This window comes from Monocercomonoides exilis (assembly GCF_001643675.1).
Source record: "Monocercomonoides exilis strain PA203 chromosome Unknown scaffold61-464226, whole genome shotgun sequence".
Classification (NCBI taxonomy): Eukaryota; Preaxostyla; order Oxymonadida; family Polymastigidae; genus Monocercomonoides; species Monocercomonoides exilis.
The window spans coordinates 154,203-174,035 of NW_027150606.1; the positions used below are offsets into that span (position 1 = coordinate 154,203).

A 19,833-nucleotide genomic window follows, 5' to 3' on the forward strand; every position below is an offset into this window, starting at 1 on the left:
AGATATCTTTTCGTGTCTGCGTGGTATTTTTATTTTTATTTTATTTTATTTTATTTATGTTTCTACTGCACTTTGCAGCTAAAAAAAAATTTTTTTTCGATATTTCATTGTTTTTTTATTAATTATTTTTATAATATATATGTGTATGTATATATATTATTTTTCTTTGTTATTCTTTCTTTTTATTATTTATGTCGAACAATTATTTCAACCTAATTTATTTTTTATTATTATTATTATTATTTTTAATACAACTTTTGTTTCGGAGTTTCTTTGTTATTCTTACACTTCAAATTTTAATTATCACAATTCATTCTTTATACAAGAAACAGTTACCTTATTTTTTGAAAACTAATCATCGGAATAATCCATTTCAAAATAATTATGTAAATGCGGAAAATAGGTGTTCCTGTATTTCTATATTATTTTGAAAAAAAAATTGCAATAAATATCAAATTTCATTTGTTCATGGGTTGCCTTTAATTTGTGCATCAAATAAAAAAAAAGAAAGGGTAATTCTTTTTGAAAAGTTGCAAATGTTTAATAATCGAATAAATCAAAATTTTCATATTTTGCTCAAATTTATGTTAACGAATATCAAACTTCGCTAATATATAGAATCAATTTCTGGATAATGCTATTTCAAACATTCTTAAGAAGATTTGTGAGTGGAAACAGAAATTTGAGCTAAATATGAAATTTTCGTTTTATTTGAAAATAAAACATTTGCGACTTTTCTAAAAGAATTACACATATGGGAAAAAATAAAACAAACAATTTTGTTTCTTTTTTTTTTTTTTTTTTTTTTTTTTTTTTTTTTTTTTTAATGGCTGATATTTTTTGAAATCAAACATTCATTCTGGTTTTGATCAAATTTTTTTTTTCAACAGGATTATAAAAATAGAATAATATCGGAAAACACAAATATCTCAATCGTTGGTGATTATTTTTTAAATTATATCTTTTTTCGTGGTGTTCATTTTTCAACGACTGAACGTTTTTTTTTTTTTTTTTGATAGTTATTTTTAATTCAAAAGAGGAAAAGAATAATAATTGTTTTCAAAATTAAAAGTCAAAATCGAATCAAAGATAAAAATGTCTTCGATCAGTCTTTTCACTTTTCAATGTTCTTGGATTGATATACAAAAGAAATTTTTCAACCGAAAATTTAATATGTCAAAATATGATTTCAAAAATTATCACACAAAATTACAAATTATTAAAATATTTCAATTTTTGATCAAAATTCTCTTCGCACTTTTATTATATCATTAACATGGAGATGATAAAATCTTCAAAATTTTGTTTTTACACGGAAGAATTTTTGTGAAAAGAAAACAAAATTTGATGAAAGGTTTTTTTTTTCTAATTCATCTGAAAATGGAACAGAAAGAACTTTTCAAAAAATTTTAGACTTCTTCAGATCTTATTCTCATTATAGTTACTTTCTTAATAGGCGGACACTTTCCTAATGGCAGGACAGTAACCTTTTCTCAACAGGTGATAAACGTAGAATATTGATTTTTTCCCACATCATTTGAAAGGTGAATATGAGTGAATGAAGTATTCTGAGAATACTTTATTCTTGTTCATTCATTTTTTAAAAACAAATATTGTTTTTCGGAGAAACACGGAGTAATTAGTTTTTCCGAATTTCTCCGAAAAACAAAATTTATTTTAAAAAAATGAATGAACAAGAATGAAGTATTCTCAGAATGCTTCATATACTTATATTCACATTTCGATTAATGTGGGAAAAAATCAAAATTCTACGTTCATTAGCTGCTGAGAAAAGGCTACTGTCCGGCCATTAGGAAAGTGTCCGCCTATTAGGAAAGTAACTATACTTAAATTTTTTTTGCATTTTTTTTTGAAATGAGAATGCAATTCTTTAAATTATGAGATTGCTATTAATTTCTTGTGTAAATAGTTCAGTCTTAATCGGATATAGCCAGATCAAAATTTGCACAACTTTTTGTGACTGCATCCTATTGTGCTGATATCCGATGCTGCTTTCGATAGAAAATAATGAAATTTTATAAATATATTAATTAATTTTGGATCAAGTTATAAATATTTCGCATTTCTTTCTTTAAACGCATTTTTCACTCGCTAAAACTATTTTTTGTCATTTTCATTCACTATTAAGACTTATAAATTTTGAATTTTTTAATTCTTCAAATCGATGTTTAATATCAAAAAATCGTATTTGCATTGAAATAATCACTCATAATTATTAAAAATGAGATTGATTTCATTGGACCCTGTGATAATTTGGGAAGAAAATTGAATGAAAAAATATGAAATGTCTGTGCACAGAATAATGTGATTAAAAACGAATATGATAGTATTCGATGTGATTGCATTCTGTAAAGACTGTGATTTTTTCATTAAAACAAAAATAAATCACCAAATGATGCGATAATCCAGATCCAATAAATAAAAATGTTGAAAAACCCAAACACTTAATATTCTTTCATTCATTCATTCATTCATTCATTCATTCATTCTTTCTTTCTTTTGAAAAAACGGATGCTTTCGAAATTGAATTTTAAGAAATATTTTTTTTTTAATTTAACATTAATCCGTCAAAAACAAATATTTAAATGGAAAAGATAAACATTTCCTGAAATACATCTGTTTTGAAAATATCACCACAATAACACACAATCATTTTCTTTTAAATAATGGATAGAAAGTTTTTTCCAAACACAATTTTTATTCAGAACAGTAAATTCTTTGAGAAAATAATATAATGGCTCATAAAAATTTTTTCTAATAAACAAAGAGCTTTCAATTCTTGAGATACAGTTAAAAAGGTTACATGTGTGTGCTTCTGGAAACTCACATAAATTCAATATTTCTTGTTTTTTTGATTTTATTTTATGATCAAAGGTCCGTCCCTATGAATGAAGATTCTCAAAAAGAGGGCAAATTTGGAGCTTCTGAGGAACAAGATCATGATGAAACACTAAAAGAACAAAGGAAAAATGTAATGGAATCACTGCAACTTTTTCTTCAGCTCGTTTCAGAACAAATGAAGAAGAAAGAAAATGAAAGCAATGATGAACGGAATGAAATTAAAAATGACGGAATTCCAGTCATTACAGATCCTTTTACGGAACTCACTACATTATTTGATCCAGATGTCACCTTAGATGTTCCAGAGAAATTTTTAAAGCCATCTCCAATAACTGATGAAATTAAGAGAAAAAAATATCATCACAGACATCCACTGTATCTTTTAAATATATTTTTAAAATATTTAATTTTAATTTTATTTTAACAGGTTTAGAAGAGATGAAGAATGTTATTTTCCTACAACGTCTTGCCCATCATCATTTGAACAAAAACTTCAAAGTAGAATGAGAGGAGATGCAATGGAATTAGACGGGATGACTTATGAAGAGTTATCGCAATTATCAGATATGATTGGAACAGTTGATGTTGGACTCACCGATGAACAATTTGAAAATTTACCAACTTTTCAATATGATAGGATAAGGGTGGATAACTGTTCAAGCAAAGAAGAAAAAAAATTAGATGAAAACAATAATACAGAAAATAAAGATAATATAGCATTACAGTCGTCTTCATCATCATCGTCTTCATCTCAGACACAACCAATATCACTAACAGAAAACATTTCAAAAGAACCTGTAAATGAAGCAACAATTATTACCACTTCTTCAAGTCAACTTCCACAAGAACCTATTACAACCACAACAAGTTCATCTGTCACACCTTTCCCTCCCAGTAAAGAATTATCTACAATGACGGATAAGCCTTCATCTTCATCTTCAACTGTAATTGTTGGCTCTGAACTTATTACTGTTCCCGATGAAGATGATGATACAATGCTGGAAAAGTGTCCTATTTGCCAGATGGAATTTGAGTTTGGAGAAACTCTTGTCACTTTACCATGCGTTCATTCTTTTCATGTTGATTGCGCAAAGCAGTGGTTGAAAAAGAAAAAAACTTGTCCTTACTGCAAGGAAAGGGTAATTTAGTTTTTCTATGTTTTTCTTTCAACATTTTTAAGCATAAAAATGAAATGTGTAATGAGTTATTTTTTAATCAATTTCTTATTACATTTTTAACCCATATTTTAATATTAATTTTTTTTGTTTTTGGGGATTTTTGTTGGATGGGAAACTTCGATAATGCCGATGATTTGTGTAAAGGCATGACGTATTTCGAAATGTATACATCACACAATTTTTATATTTTGTAACATGCTTGAATTGTTATGAATGAAAAAATTTAGCTCAATTTTTGGCTTGACTGCAATTTATGCCATTGAAGAATTAATTCGATGCGAAATTATAAATCACCCCAAAATGATTCGTTGCCAGTTTTCTTTTCACTTGGCATTTCATCTTCTGATGCCATTGTCATTTCTTATGAGGTTTATTATTTTTGTAATTTGAATTAATATTTCAATTATATCTAAAGAGCAATTTGCAATGGGATATATGCAACTCCTTGTCAGACTATTTACAGTCAGAAGCCAGTGGAAACAATTTTAACTGGCATGGCAGGCTATTTTTATATTTCATGCTTTGTGTTTGTGGTAATGCACTGGGCTTCGCTTATTCATTCCGGAAAAAAGCATAGAGCATTTACTGTACTAACAAATATTCTGATTTTAATATTTTGCTTTGTTCTTCCTTTCATTTTGTTTATTGCAAACTGGATAAGTTATTCGTCTGATGGTAATTACGATGGAAAAATTCATCAAGTTGAAGTTATATACAACGTAGTCTTAAACGTTATTGTTTCAATTGCATTTCTTGTGTACGGATTGATGTTACTTTACATAACATCTCATTTGAGTTCTTTACAAGCTGCGACAAGATTGAAGCGTCAAGTATTAATACAAACTTTTGTCTGCTTGCTGCTTTTTCTGCTAAGAGCCATTTTATTGTTAATACAAGTTTCTCATGTAGAAGAATTATTTCGTCGTTCTTTGGTTATTGCGAACACACTTGTTGGAGAAGTGTTGTTGGCTTGCCTGATGCTGATATTTCTATCTCCATCATGCATTAATCGTATTCAAGGAAATAATGGAACAAACAATGCAAAAGGCACTTCTTCTGGAAGCCAAGCTAAAAAGACTAAGAAAAAGAGGGTGATATCACTTGATGATTCGCTGCTTCATCGACCCCATTCAGATTTTCTGGATGAAGACGTACCAGATTTGGAATCAAAGAACGACGTGCAAGCATTCTCACGAGCACGCTCACGGATGGGTAATGAAGAAGAAGAGGAAGAAGAAAAAGAAAGCAGATATCGTTCGAGACTGGACTTTGATGATTCTCTGGGAATTGAACACAAGGAAGGTTTAAAGCCAGGTGCTAACAAAGAATTTGGAGGACAAAACGACTTTATCACAAGCAGCTCACACAATGAAATAAACACAACTTTATTCAATGAAACACACTCACAAGGAATTATGTATGGAGGAGATAGTTTGTTCCACCCAACAGCAGCTGATTTGGGATCCTATCAACACGATGAGAATTATGACGATGCCGATGCGCCTTTTTGCGAAGAAGATCCCGAAGATGAGCATGAAGCATATGGATGTTATCAAGACAATTCAGAAGAACACACAAACAATAATGGCAATTTCTCTTGAAGAGGAAAATGCAAGTGACATAATTGGATAGATAAGAGCATTGAAAGCAACTAAATGAGATTACTTAGATGAAGCAGTAAGCTTTTTCCCGCAAGAAGTTGCACAAATCAGCCAGCGCTTCTTCCGTCTTTGAATGAATCACGTTTGTGGGGGTATTTTTTGTGATTAAGAATTGAACCGCGTGAATGCGTCAAATGAGCCTCTATGCTTTGAATTACAGAAGATATAATTTCATAATTAAAATGAAACTATGGAGAAAAAAGAAAAATGAGAACAAATTGAGTAATGCAGAAACATTTAGCATTTGCTTCAATTATGCTTTTTCTTTTCAATGCTTTTCAACTTGCATCCGCAATTGAAGTTTGAATTCTTATTCATTATGTTAAATGCATTGAGTAGTTGTGGCAAATTTAAAGCTTTCCATGGTGAGTCCAAACAACAATATTGACAGAGTATTCGATGCAAAACATTATCTTTACATTGCATTTCGCATTATTCGATGTGTTATGTATGTTTTGTGTATACTATTGAAATAATATGTATATGAGAGATTTCCTCCTCTTTCTCCTCTGAGAAAGTATACTTTTTTCTTTTGTAAAATCTGTCGAAATTCTGTGTTTTATTTGAAAAAATTAGTATCATTTCAGCATTTATTTTAAAGAAATTAATACACTTTAAAAAAGTCATCACTTTTTTTAATATTGTTTTTAAAAATCAAAAACTTCATTTTTCACAAAACAGAAAATTTCAAATTATCTTATTTATTTCGCTTTTTTATTTCCACATTTTATGCAAAACAAAGAATGAAGAATTGATTCGTTTGAAACAGTTTTTTCATCTCTTCTGAAAACAACTCAAATGAATTTTTTCTTTTTGGAAAAATGAAAATCAAATATAAATGTGATTTCATTCAAGCAATAATTGTGTGAATCTTTTATTTTGTACAAAATAAAAGATTTAACCATTGAAGTGTTCTTTCCATTTTTAAATATCAACGAAAACGATAATATCTTTATGTACTTCCAATCCTGTTCAATTGTTGATCATTATTGCCACTACAAGAGCCTAAAACTCAAAATGACTTTTCTAATCAATAAAATATCATTTTCAAAATGTCGTTGATCAATAAATATTATTTGTAATTCTAGAAATGGAAATCAACAAATCGCGCTCTACACTTTGTTTTTATTTAAATGACGAATACGTGCAGTTGGAAGATTTTAGGCCGGATAAAACTCTTCTTGATTTTATACGAGAACACGGCGTAAAAGGACCAAAAGGCGCATGCAGAGAAGGAGGCTGTGGCGCATGTACTGTTCTGTTAACTTATTGCGAATTGGGAACAGAAAATATCATTCACAAATCTGTAACTTCTTGCTTGCTGCCTTTGCCAAAAGTTGATGGAATGGTTGTTACAACGGTTGAAGCACTTGGTTCTGTTTCGACAAAATTGAGTGAAATTCAACAAGCGATTGTTGATCGTGGTGCAACTCAATGCGGATATTGTACTCCTGGATTTGTTGTTACAATGACTGATTTAATATTTAATCCTGAGAAAGAAGCCGAGAGGAAGGAAAGATCATGCAATAAAGATGAGCTACGACACGAAAGACTGAAAGATATTGAGGAAGGAATTGACGGAAATCTGTGCAGATGCACTGGTTATAGATCAATATTGAATGCTGCCTCAACAGTTATGGATCATTTGGATGAGAAAGATGTAATTGATGTTCTTGGTCAAGATTCTCCTCTTCATCGAGCAAGAGAATACTCTAAAATCCTTGCTGCAAGAAACTCTTTAAGTTTACACTTTGTTACACCAAATCCACCATCACTTCCACCTGTTGCGCCTCATTGCGACAAAGTTTCTGGAGCATCATCTTCATCTCAATTACCATCTACCGTTTGGCCATTTCCAAGTGTAGAATGGTTCCGCCCTGCAACACTCAAAGAATTACTTGAAATTCGAGCAGCAAACAATGATGCACGCTTGGCTAATGGTTGTACAGAAATTGGCTTTCAAATGGTTAATGGAATAGGTGGAAATAAATTTGTTGATCCATCTCACATTGAAGAACTGTTTACATTACGCCTGGACAAATGGGGATCTGGCGCAAGCGATGGATGGAAGGAAGGCGAAGCTGAAAAAGCGAAAGGAGAGAATGCATCAGAAGAAGCTTTCCCTGTAATTGACGAACATCCCATAACTTCTCCAAAGAAAGTGAATCTTTCTGAGGCACATTCTTTGGTGATTGGAGGAAACATTACCATTGAGAAGCTGATTGACTATATACGTTCTCTCATCAGAGAAGCGATTCCGCCGGTGACACTTGAAGAGATGAAAGGATTCTCTGCTTCGAAAGACGATCCTGATGGATTTATTCCAACTGTCACGCACGTTCCTTCTCTCGACCTCACTCACAACACTTCACTTCCCTTCAAGCCTTCACCATATGCATACAAACTGAGAATGCTGCATCAACTTCTTCTGCTATGCATGCGCTTTGCTTCACACCATATTCGAGCACTTGCCACAGCAGTTGGAAATATTTCCCTTTGCTCTCCAATTTCCGATCTTGTTTCTCCATTAATGGCCATGGTATGACAATAACTTAGGTTAAATTTAAAAATTTTAGTTAATTATTTGTTTATGAATAAACTCTAATAATGCGTGTATGGATTTATTATATATATTTTAGAATGCACAAGTCCATCTTCTCTCTCTTCGAGGCACACGTGTTGTCCCTCTGCGTGAGTTCATGATCAGCAGCCGTCGTACTCTCCTTGCACCAGACGAGATCATGACACACGTGTCAATCCCTCTCACTGAAGAGCTTGAAGTGTTCTATTGCACAAAGATCACCAAAAGAAAGGAAGATGATATTTCTCTTGCGAATGCGGCGCTTCGGATGCGTCTGAGAGAGCCGACAGAAAAAGAGATAGCTGAGAACAAAGGCAAGGCATATCTGCATGTCGTGTCTGCTTCAATGTTCTTTGGTGGAATGAGCTGGAAGGTCGTCGAAGCGAAAGAGACAGAGAAGTTCTTGATGGGCCTTAAACCTTCTGCGATGGCGTTGGAAGGCAAAAACGTGCCCCAAGTTGAACAATGCTCAGCTTCATCATCGTCTCCTTCTGCCAGTTCATCTTCATCATCCAATCAATCATCATCATCATCATCATCATCAACTTCCATGCTGTTTTCACCAAAAGATGGAAGGTCGCTGACAAGAGACATTATGTCGCTTTGCCTTGCAGACTTGCCTGTTGATCTGCCACTTGCTGCAAATGCACCCGGAGGCTCCATTCATTACCGTCGGACGGTGTGCCTTTCACTCATGATTTCATACTTCCTGTCAATCACCCGGCTGATCTGCAAAGTGACTAACCACACATGGGATGAGTGGAAGAGAGGAGACGCATTGGCAAGAGAGTATCTGAAGCAGATAAACATGTCTTTGCCTGAACTGCACGACGAAAAATGTGATGCAGAAATATTGCCGGCAAACTCTTGTCACAACAAAAAAATGAAGCGGATCTTTGATCTGCTGGACAGAGAGCGTGAGAAGCAGATTCAGCTTGCATTCAGTCTTCCAGTGTCTGATGCTGTGAGGAAGTCATACGTTGCGAGTGAGTTCTGCATCACTGAGCATCGTACTAACTTGTATCAGAGCACAGTTTATGGCAAAGAAGGAGGAGACGGCGGAGTAACAGAAGGCGAGCAGAGCTTCAGTGTGACATCCGAGGAAGAAGCTACGGCTGTTGGAAAGATTGTTCCACATCTGCAGAGCAAAGTGCAGACGACCGGAGAGACGATGTACACGATGGACTCTTCGAACCCAATGGAATCTGCTGTTGGGCGGGCTGTGCAGATGCCAAGAGCGACAGAAGGAGCAAGAAAGGGAAGAGAAGGCACGCTGTACGGTGCTCTTGTGCTGTCAAAGGAGTCACATGCATTCATCAAGAATGTCGACACTTCAGCTGCACTGGCGCTGCGAGGTGTGGTTGGATATGTATCAGCAAGTGACATTGTCGGTGTGAATGCCATTGGTGCTGTTATTCGCGACGAGGAGTGCTTTGCCACAAAGGAAGTGACATGCAAAGGGCAGGTGATTGGTGTGATTGTGGCTGAGACACTGGAGGTTGCACAAAAGGGAGCTGCAGCTGTTGTTGTGGAATATGACGATGGCAGTGCAGATGGACATGAGAAGCTGAAAGTTATCAGCACAATTGAAGAGGCCATTGAAGCGAAATCGTTCTTCAGTGACAAGCCGCTCGTGTATCAAAAAGGAGATTATGAGAAAGGTTTATCAGAAAGCGAGATTGTCATCTCTGGAACAATCCGCTTTGCCGGCCAGGCTCACGTTGCATTGGAAGCTCAGAACACAATTGCAACATACGAAGAGGACGGGCTGCTGACCATCGCTGCTGCCACGCAGAATCCAGCACTGACACAGCGACTGGTGTCTGCGGTGTGTGGCGTGCCAACATCGCAGATAAAAGTTGTTACGAAGCGGATGGGCGGTGCTTTCGGAGGGAAAGAGTCGAGGTCGTGCTTCGTGTCGTGTGCTGCTGCTGTCTGCGCACAGAAATACAAGACATCAGTGCACATTCAACTGTCTCGCCCAGAAGATTTGACTGTTGCTGGTATGCGCCATCCATTCCTTGCCAAGTACAGAGCAGGGCTGAAGAAAGAGGCAAGCAATGAAGCATCTTCATCTTCTTCAGCATCATCTGGAAGTAATTCCGAGTGGCGTGTGCATGCTTTGTGGGTCTCTCTGTACAGCAACGGAGGCAACTCACTCGACTTAAGCAACTCAGTTCTGAACAGAGCAGTTGCTCATGTGGACAACTGCTACTGCATCCCCCACTGTTATGCTGAGGGACGTGTCTGCAAGACAAACAGGCCATCGAATACAGCATTCAGAGGATTTGGTGCTCCACAGGGAGTGATTGTGACCGAGCTGATTATGGATGAGCTGAGCAAAGTGATTGGAGAAGATCCAGTTGTGTTCAGAGAGCACAACTTCTATCGCGAAGGGGAAAAGACACACTTTGGAGAGGAGATAAAAGAGGAAGATGGAACAGGAGTGGGATCGCTGCACAGGGTTATGACAGAACTGAAGGAATCTTCCTCGTTCTATCAGCGACAGAAGGAGATTGAGGACTTCAACTCGACTTCACGTTTCGTGAAGAGAGGTATTGCGCTGACACCGCTGAAGTTTGGGCTTTCGTTTGAGTCACGTTTCATGAACCAGGCCGGAGCGTTGGTGCATGTTGGGCAAGATGGCAGTGTAATTGTGTCACATGGAGGATTGGAGATGGGGCAAGGTATTCATACGAAGATGGCACAGATTGCAGCAGAAGCATTGAGCAGAGGAGGAAGCACCACGAAAGAGGACGAGCAGCTGTATCGTGTGGATGTGGATCTGGGGAAAGTCCGTGTTCGGGATACTTCAACAGACACAGTTGCGAACACATCACCAACTGCTGCTTCATCAGGCTCAGATCTCAATGGAATGGCAGTGTTCAATGCATGCACACAGATCAAAGAAAGGCTGATTCCATACGAGAGGCAGATATACGAGCAGAAGAAGAAAGAGATGGAGGCAGCAGGAATTTCACAGAGCGGCCCGATCCACATTCCTTTGGGTGACATTGCTCGTGCAGCATTTATGTCACGTGTGGATCTGTCTGCCCACGGCTTCTATTCAACCCCTGGGCTGGTTGATGGCCATCCATTTGCTTACTTCATCTGGGGTGCTTCAGTCACTGAGGTTGAGCTTGACTGTCTGACTGGTGCAACAAAAGTGGTGAGGGCTGATGTTACATACGATGTTGGACGTTCTCTAAACCCACTGGTTGATATTGGCCAGCTGGAAGGTGCATTTGTTCAGGTTTGAAACAATTTTATTCACTATTTTTTTTTAAAAAATAATTTATTTGCAAATGATGAAAAATATGATTATTTATGCATTTCTTTTAAATGCAACGTAATTATTATAACAATGTTTATTAATATCATATCACATATTTAATAGGGATTGGGCTATCTTATGACTGAAGAACCAATATTTGATTCGAAGGGACAGATGGTTAATAACAACATCGGAGCGTATAAAGTTCCTGCTATTTCTGGTGTTCCTCTTGATTTCCATGCTTCGTTGCTGAAAAACCAAAAGAACAAGTTTAATTCTATTTATGGCTCAAAGGTTTGCACATGAATGATTGAATTTATTCAAATTGGAATAAAATCATTTTCTGTTTTTTTCAATAAATAATTCATTTTCATAGGGAATTGGAGAGCCTCCTCTCATTTTGGCAATGAGTGCTCCAATTGCAGCAAAGAATGCATCCGAAGCAGCATATCTTCATCAGCCATATCCAATCTTAACACCATTGGAGAACCTACCACACGCAAAGTCCACAAAACTTCCTTCGCTTGTGAGTGAGAAAGAAGGCAAAGTGGAATATTCATTTGATTACAATCTGCCAACCACCAACGAGAGACTTCGTATGTCGCTGACTGACACAATCACAGAAGCCACAAAGCAGGAAGGAGTTCCACGTGCACAATTACCTTCTTAAACTGTTAATACAAAGAATTGGATGAAGGAGGAACAATCACATGTGTAAATGTTCTAATGCGTTGTATTCTTCGCATCTTTCTTATAACTTCACCTGTTGACAGCAGAATATTTGTTTTGTTTGTAAACGCCATGATTTTTCATTCTTTCGTGTATTTTTTTGTCTTTCTTTAACGGAGCGCAAATTATTGAAATGTTTTTGATTTTCCAATTTATTTTTATAAATTGTTATGTAGTTTCATTTATTTACTGAAAAGTTCATTCCACAAGTTAATATTCATGATGCTCATAATTCAATGAAAGCGTAATATTTATTTTACTAAAAGTTGATAAAAAACAGCACGAAATACAACCTCGAAGTAAACATACAGAATCTTTGGTACACAAAGAACAATAAAAAAAGGTAATTAAATGTATGCCACTGATAATCTAAGAGCTCTTTTGTTCTTTCTCATTCTCTTCATATTCGGCTAAGTCTCTGCAGGCAGCTAAAAGTTGAAGAACATGAATGAGCACTTTCATCAACATTAGCACAAAACATATTGAAAACGCAGAAGTCAAGACAACACATAAAATGTGAGAAAATGGAAGAAGTGAAGTTGTCAAATTCAAGTCATGTCCAAAAAATTGAGAGGAGACAGTAATAGAACGTGTAAAAAGTGACTTTATTCCATGCACTCCTTGCTCAAATTGCAAATATTTACGAACAATTCCACCAACAGGCTCGAGCAGAAAGTCAACAAAGTAAAGAATATACAACAAGAGAAGGAAAACTTCATGGCTAACGCAAATCATTCCCATAAACATGCGATTACTATAATACAAATTTAACATTTTTGGGGAATGCTTTGAAGTAACCTTTTTATGCGATAGTTGATGTGTGTATAACGTACTTAAACAAATTATCAATTTGAAAATAAAGTTAAAACAAAAAATGTTTAAACATACTAATAGACCCTAACAAAATGTGACGTCAAGTCTAAGAATGCAGCAATAGAGCAAGCAGCAGAAAGCTGAGGATACATAGAGGCAAGAACACTTTTCAAACAATTTTAAATAATTCAGAAAAAAATTAAAATGACATACCACCACATTGTAACTATACTTCCTCTATCAACAAACATGTCTAGCAACGCACCGAATTGCGAACCTTTTTATATGTGATTATCAAACAAACATAACAAAAATTTAAGAAAATCAAACATTGATTATAACGTCGAGCAAAAAATCCATCAGCCCAATCCAATATGAATGCAGTTAAATAACAAGTCACAAATATGATAGGTCTGTGGAAGGCAAGGCAGGATATAAACGACAAGATAATTCTTATATATCCAATGATGTTAGGAATGTACCAAACAATGTGCACTTTCCCCATTTGCTATATTGAAAAACATTTTTATTTCTATATTATAAAAACTTCAAACAAAATAACAAACATGCTTTATACTTTTTATTTTACAAAAATTTTAATTGATACAGAAATAGATAATTAAAGGGAAGTGAAACCACAATAATTGTCTTAAGTTGAGAATTTGGAGATGCGTCCATTAACAGATCAGGAAACAAAAGTGTTTTTTGAAAAGCTTGCAAAATAGTATGAAATAATTTATTTATCAAGATATATTGGTGAAAATGTTTTATAACTTTTTATTTACGTTTAGCATTGGGCAAAATATAAAATATCTTATAGATAGAGAAGATGAGAAGTACTGCTTCAGATTACACAATGATAGAGTTTATTATGTGAGGTTTGCATTTTTTATTTCTAAAGAGACAAATTTTATGTTATATGAATTGCTTCTTTTTGAAAAAACAGTCAGAGACTTTTAAAAGCAGCTGGACCAATAGGTCGGAAGCAGTTGATGAGCATTGGTGTATGCTTTGGAAAATTCTCGAAGACAGGAAAGTTTAGGCTCCAGATCACAGCACTTGATTATATTGCACGCTATTCTACTGTATGATTTTGCCTTTTTTGCACTTTATAATTATTTCTTCAAAATAAACAAATATGCAAATAAACAGAGACGCATATGGATAAAACCTACAGTAGAGCAATCATTTTTATATGGTAATCACGTTTTGAAATCTGGACTTGCAAAAATTACTGATGATACGGATAGTCTTTCTGGAGTTGTGATTTACAACATGTCAGAACTTCCACTTGGTTTATTATAGCTATTTTCTATAAACAATTTGCATCATTAATCAAATTTACGTCTTTCTAATTTTGATATTTTCACAAATAAATTTAGGTTTTGGACTTAGTGCAAAGTCAACAGAAGAATGCCGTTCTGGAACTTCAGGAGATATCGTTGCCTTTAACCAAGCAGATGTTGGCGCATATCTTAGAGATGAAGATACATTGCTTTGAGCAATCGAACTCAAATTTTTCATTGATCTCTTTCTCCTTTTTTTTTGATAAATAAAACCATTTCATTTGGAAAATATTCATTTCAAGAAACAGAAAATACGTAATAAAAATTTTGAATAAATTAATTGATTAGTTTAATTCAATTATTCTTGTACATCAGAAATAATAGAATTTCAAAAGTCTTATCGAACAATCAAATACAAAACCTAACTTTTTATTTCCAATCAAAAATTCAACAATAACAAAAAATGCAATGAAAATAAAATTATAAAATAGTTGCATGTGCTTCGGATCGAGTTATTTGAGTTTTATCAAATAACAGGCTTTTCTCTGTTTTTATTCTTACCAATGTCATTGCTCTTAATAAAAATGTCATTTGGAATTGATCCTTAAAAATCTCTTTTAAAAAATCTTTCAGTGAAGTTTGAATAGAAATTCTTTTCAGCTCCGATCCCCTTCGCATTGCAAAAGAAATACTTCTTCTCTTTTGAGAATGAACCAACACTACTGGCATGATTTCATAAGCATCCGCACAAAAAGGTAATAAAAGCGGAGGATGATGCTTCACTGCTTCAAACAATGCAAGCAAATCTCCAAATATTTCTTCGATGGAACCTCCTCTTTTCTTCAGCTTGTACAATCGCTTAAACGGTATGATGCGATCTGTGAAACGACGAAGCCACTCGGCAGGATCAAGAACAATTGTCTGCTTTTCAATCGGTATAACTTTATCTTTCAGATCATTTAGGAGAACGAATGAAGAGTTCTCATTCTCTGTTTCTTGATAAAAATCAGTGAAAAAGTTTGATTGAATGGTGAATGAATAAATTTCACGGACAGAAGCGTCTTTACTCTGAAAAGAAGTTTGATGAGAAGTTACTCTGTTTGGAGATGAGTTAATTTTATTATAATCTGCAAATCGTGTATCTGAAGGCTTTAATAAACTTGAGTTGTCGCATGCAAGATAAGAGGTTCTCGATGAACTTTGGGGGGGCGATGGAGGGGTAATAAATAACGAATCTGTATGAGTTGGATGGGTTAGCTCAATAACTTGTTCGTGAAAGAAATGATTTGTCTGATCTAAATCATCTAGAGGAATGGTTGTGACAGGACTTGATGATTTCTCTGTCATGTCAATAGTTTCATCAGAAGGCGTAAATACAGGACGTTCTTTTGATCGACCGATCTGATACAAATATCGATCTTTCACTGACATCTCTTTCAGAATGTTTTTCTGTTGCATTTTAATTTCCTTTGCGATAATCATTTTCACAATTTGATCATTTTCATTTGAATGAGTCATATCTTGTTCCATGTTTGCCAGAGCACTCTTCAACTCTTCAATCGTAGGTTCATTTTGTATATTTGCCTTCAATCCCTGTTGTGTTCTTTCTTTTCTCTCTTTCATTCTTTTCTCCGACAAATCCCACATTTCCCTCTCCTTTTCATTCACAAACCAAGGCTTCCTCACCCACTCTCCAAACAGTCTTTTGAACTCTTTTGCTTCTCTGATTTGCTTCCGAATCAGATCGATTCTCCTCTGATCGAGATGACTATCATGCAATTCATTACTACTAAAAAGAGTTTTTTCTGAAACGATTGGATTTGATTCCTCATCTATCTGCAGTTTATAATCTTCCTTTGTCCAACGATCCAGCATTTCTTCACGCTTCTTTATCTGAATTGCACTCACCTTCTTCCCATCTGCGGCAATCTCAATGTCTGGATGATATGAATGCTGAACTCGAATGTCTGACCCCCAGTTTGTGATGTTTGTTTCGAGAAGCTGATCAAGAGAAGATGAAACACTTTCACATGAGTTATCGGTCATTGGTGAAGTCAGACATTGGCATTCCTCCTGCTGAGAAACAATATCCAAATTATTATTTTCTTCTGGAAGATTCTCCTTTAACTTATTGGCTTTAAGAAATTGGCCAAGTGTATTTATGATTGAAGCTTCGGTCAGAGGAACATCAAGAGATTCGTCTGCTTTTTTGATTTGCGAAGGTTCTAAAGATGGAATTGCATCATTATTTAGTTGGGAAATCTCTTTTTGTTGTCTACGAATTTTGACTGTTGAAAATGCGATCGCTTTATGTTGATTGATGCTTCTATCAAGAGAAGAATCACAAATTTCACATTTTGATTCATCTGATTTAATTTGTTCTTTCAAGGAAGGAAAAGACGAAATAGCTCCATCAAGAAATAAAGTATTATTTACATTTATATTATCTTTGTGAATTTGTAAAAGCTCTGACTTGTCCTGGAAAAAATTTCTTGAATTTGTGATAGAAGATAACTCTTGTGCTTGCTTGTGTTGAATTTGTAAACCAGGATTTTGATATGGAATAGACGAACAATAACTTGAGGGATCCTGAAACATTTTCTCGCTTGAATATGACGTTTGTGATGGTGATATTTGTGAGTTCAGAAAATCATAAATAGTAGGCATAATAGAAGAGTAGTTTTTTGATTTCTCATTTAATCGAAGGTCATATTGCTGCTTGTTTGTAAATGATATCGATTGAATGGTCATTGGAACTTTGAACGCCTATAATGCCCTTTTATTTAACAAATTGGTATTTTTCCTATAAAGAAAAATAAAAGTTTGTATTCAACTTGTTGCAATCGAATAAGAAACAAAAATTACTAACTAATTAAATTTGATTAAAAATATCTTCACTATCCTCAATTTTTAAAGCAAAAAAATAAAACTTAAAAAATTATGGAACCAATAGAAAAATCATATAAATCACTGTATCAATTATTGACAAATGATGATATTGATATAATGATTGGCTGACAGCTTTGCGCAATTCTTCTCTTGTAATGAACTGTTTTTTGATGAATGGAGTAAGAAAATTGTTCATTTGGTGAATCTTTGTCGAAAGATGTTGTTTCTTCAATAAAGGGGAAATCATCAAATAAAGATAATAACATTGACGCCCTCTGCTTTAAGAATTCTTTTCTTTTTTGTTCCCGGTTGATTATTTCCAAATTTTGATAAAATATCTGATATTGCAAAATTACTGGGGCGTGTATAATCTGCTTAATGTATTCAGTTGATTGTTCAAGATATTTATTAATATTTTCTCCGTTACGTTTCATTTTGCTCTTAATTTTCGGATTTAAAAACGGGTCTTTGTATCTATTATGCCATTCCATCTGATCAAGAACAATGACTTGCTTTCTAAGTTCAACCTCATTGCAGACTTGCTCCTTATTTAGCAAGATACTTTGAGGATATTCAGCTTCCATCAATTCAATTGAATAATTTTGAGTGATCATAACATTTGGACAGGAATTATCAACTCCTTTGCGGAAATGAACCACGGATGATGGATATTGCAGGTATAAATGGTTCTGTTTTTCTGATGAAAAAGAGTATTTTTGTGATGTTTTTGAGTTATCAATTGAAAAGCTATCTTTTGAATCTGAATCATTTTTAGGTTGTGTGAAAGGAGAACTTGAATGAATAACAGCTTTCTTTGGATGAAGCTTCGCAGTTGCAATAAGTCTGTCCACAATTTGTTGCTGATACTGCTCATAAGGAGATTGTTGGCTGGTCAGTGAACTCACTCTGCATTGTTCAGGAGAAGTGAGTGATTGATTTGAGGTGCTCACATATTTTCCCAATTTGCGTTCTTTCTTTGCTTGGCTCATAATGAATCTTTCCAGATCTGTTAACTCAGCTCTGTTCCTTTCCTTTGCTGTCTCCCTTTCCACTTTCATTAATTGTTGTTTCAGTTCTTTCTTCTTCTCTTCATCTAATCCTGATGGTTCAGCATATTTCAGTGCGTTTCTAAGCTCTTCAATTGTTATCTGTTCAATATCATCATCTTTAACTTTATCAATTTTTCTGGCTTCTTCTTTTCGAATCTCTTTTTCCTCAGCTTCGTCCCACATCCCCGCTTCTTCGTTGTCTTTGATCCAATCCTTTCTTACCCACTCGCCAAACAGTTTTTCGTGCCTCTTTGCCTCTTTAATCTGTTGCTTGATAGTTTCTCTTCTCAGCTTGCCCATCTTTGAACTAGTTGCACTGTGTTCATTAATATCTTTAAATAGCGCAGACGCTGAAGACAAATCCTGATGCTCCAGAAGAGCTTTGTCTTGCTCTGTCCAGCGGCTTATCATTGCCTCTTTCTGCACAATGGAGATAATTGACTGCATCTTTCCGTCTATTTCTACATCAACGTCATTGCATTGTTGACGTTTTTCAGTCGGCTGAGGCTTCCATCGAATAATCCCATCCACAATCAGCGGGTCGATTGGAGATTGCGGAGATGGGGAAGATGGACGTGAAGATGGTGATTTCATAGAAGGAGAATTAGTGTGATCATTTCTTATAAATACGTCATCTGAAATTCTTTGGCTATTGCTTGACAGATCGAGATTAGGATACATTGTTGTTGTTTTCTTTTCATAAGCAACTTCATTCTCTTTAAGATTTTGAATAAATTGCTTACCTATATCAGCATAAAACTGATATTTCGTGTAGAAAGGTGAATTATCCCGAACACCATGCAAGCGAGAAGGTGAAATAGTTCCATGTTTATTGAAAGTTGAAGAATTTTTAATCTTTTCATTTTTTGAACTTTTTTCTCCTTGACCATTAAGAGATATTAATTGACTCGTAACGCGTAGATGCATCAGTGAAATTGAGTCTTCAAGATTCCATGTTGAATTTTGCACTGTTTTTTGCGATTCAGGTGAATCAGATGTGAAAAAAGAACAATGCTGAGACAAAAATTGCCTACAATTCTGCAATTTTTTATTATCGTCATTGACAAAAGAATCTTCAACAGTATAAGGACGTGATCTTTGAATATGCTCTGTTGAAAAAGGTCTTGATGAAATAAGTGTTTTTGGAGTGTTTAGGATCTGATTCTCTGTATCATGTATACGAAAATAATCACAACTGTGATTTGTTTCATTTAACGATGACTGAAACCAAGTTTGATTATAACTTTGTTCGTTTTGAAAAGTTTTAATTTCCTTATCCTTTTGCAAAAATATCAAACCAAGCAATATATCCGAACAAAATGCCATAATAAATAAAACATACGTTTGTTGAAGTTGCACAACTTTGCGAAAAGCACGAAGAATAACTCATTTTCTCCGAGAAAAATTCATTAGTTTTCAATTTAAAAAAATAAAGGTTGTTCATATTTCAATTATTGTGAAAGTTTTATTTCTCATCTTTTTTGTTGAAGTGATTTATATTTGGAATTTGT

The 19,833-nt window shown here is 34.6% G+C and overlaps 6 protein-coding genes across 6 annotated transcripts; 4 read left to right on the forward strand and 2 right to left on the reverse strand.

Moving 5' to 3' along the window:
- Positions 1-2,765: 2,765 nt before the first annotated feature.
- On the forward strand, positions 2,766-4,010 carry MONOS_132 (putative E3 ubiquitin-protein ligase; the record flags this gene model as incomplete). The annotated part of the gene is made up of 3 exons (XM_067865882.1): positions 2,766-2,826; positions 2,896-3,237; positions 3,290-4,010. Coding segments are annotated over exons 1-3 (1,065 nt in total). The 5' UTR covers positions 2,766-2,824.
- Positions 4,011-4,115: 105 nt separating this feature from the next.
- On the forward strand, positions 4,116-5,641 carry MONOS_131 (uncharacterized protein; the record flags this gene model as incomplete). The annotated part of the gene is made up of 3 exons (XM_067865780.1): positions 4,116-4,184; positions 4,268-4,408; positions 4,456-5,641. Exons 2-3 carry the CDS (start codon positions 4,341-4,343, stop codon positions 5,639-5,641), a joined length of 1,254 nt encoding a protein of 417 aa, XP_067719541.1. The 5' UTR covers positions 4,116-4,184; positions 4,268-4,340.
- A 1,135-nt stretch (positions 5,642-6,776) lies between these two features.
- On the forward strand, positions 6,777-12,522 carry MONOS_130 (xanthine dehydrogenase). Its single transcript, XM_067865670.1, has 4 exons — positions 6,777-8,240; positions 8,341-11,535; positions 11,680-11,850; positions 11,933-12,522. The coding sequence occupies exons 1-4, from the start codon at positions 6,792-6,794 to the stop codon at positions 12,224-12,226; spliced, it is 5,109 nt and encodes a 1,702-aa protein (XP_067719542.1). The 5' UTR covers positions 6,777-6,791; the 3' UTR covers positions 12,227-12,522.
- Positions 12,523-12,654: 132 nt separating this feature from the next.
- MONOS_129 (putative CDP-diacylglycerol--inositol 3-phosphatidyltransferase) lies at positions 12,655-13,666 on the reverse strand (the record flags this gene model as incomplete). Its single annotated transcript, XM_067865557.1, has 5 exons — positions 12,655-13,117; positions 13,174-13,263; positions 13,348-13,375; positions 13,429-13,606; positions 13,661-13,666. 5 exons carry the CDS (start codon positions 13,664-13,666, stop codon positions 12,655-12,657), a joined length of 765 nt encoding a protein of 254 aa, XP_067719543.1.
- Positions 13,667-13,739: 73 nt separating this feature from the next.
- MONOS_128 (putative 60S ribosome subunit biogenesis protein NIP7) lies at positions 13,740-14,720 on the forward strand. The gene is made up of 5 exons (XM_067865446.1): positions 13,740-13,822; positions 13,890-13,976; positions 14,045-14,183; positions 14,251-14,392; positions 14,481-14,720. The coding sequence occupies exons 1-5, from the start codon at positions 13,767-13,769 to the stop codon at positions 14,597-14,599; spliced, it is 543 nt and encodes a 180-aa protein (XP_067719544.1). The 5' UTR covers positions 13,740-13,766; the 3' UTR covers positions 14,600-14,720.
- Positions 14,721-14,988: 268 nt separating this feature from the next.
- Positions 14,989-19,745, reverse strand: MONOS_127 (uncharacterized protein; the record flags this gene model as incomplete). Its single annotated transcript, XM_067865340.1, has 5 exons — positions 19,665-19,745; positions 17,630-19,600; positions 16,931-17,150; positions 15,178-16,609; positions 14,989-15,106 (listed from the first exon to the last, which is right to left on the reverse strand). The coding sequence occupies exons 1-5, from the start codon at positions 19,710-19,712 to the stop codon at positions 14,989-14,991; spliced, it is 3,789 nt and encodes a 1,262-aa protein (XP_067719545.1). The 5' UTR covers positions 19,713-19,745.
- Positions 19,746-19,833: the final 88 nt, after the last annotated feature.

What these genes read in the sequence shown, in the direction of transcription:
- MONOS_130 (XM_067865670.1), top strand. Translation starts at nt 6,792, where the DNA reads ATGGAAATCAACAAATCGCGCTCTACACTTTGTTTTTATTTAAATGAC. An exon ending in TTTCTCCATTAATGGCCATG is followed by an intron (nt 8,241 to 8,340) that starts GTATGACAATAA and finishes TATATATTTTAG; the next exon opens with AATGCACAAGTCCATCTTCT. An exon ending in ATTCTATTTATGGCTCAAAG is followed by an intron (nt 11,851 to 11,932) that starts GTTTGCACATGA and finishes TCATTTTCATAG; the next exon opens with GGAATTGGAGAGCCTCCTCT.
- MONOS_128 (XM_067865446.1), top strand. Translation starts at nt 13,767, where the DNA reads ATGCGTCCATTAACAGATCAGGAAACAAAAGTGTTTTTTGAAAAGCTT. An exon ending in TTTGAAAAGCTTGCAAAATA is followed by an intron (nt 13,823 to 13,889) that starts GTATGAAATAAT and finishes ATTTACGTTTAG; the next exon opens with CATTGGGCAAAATATAAAAT. An exon ending in ATATTGCACGCTATTCTACT is followed by an intron (nt 14,184 to 14,250) that starts GTATGATTTTGC and finishes GCAAATAAACAG; the next exon opens with AGACGCATATGGATAAAACC.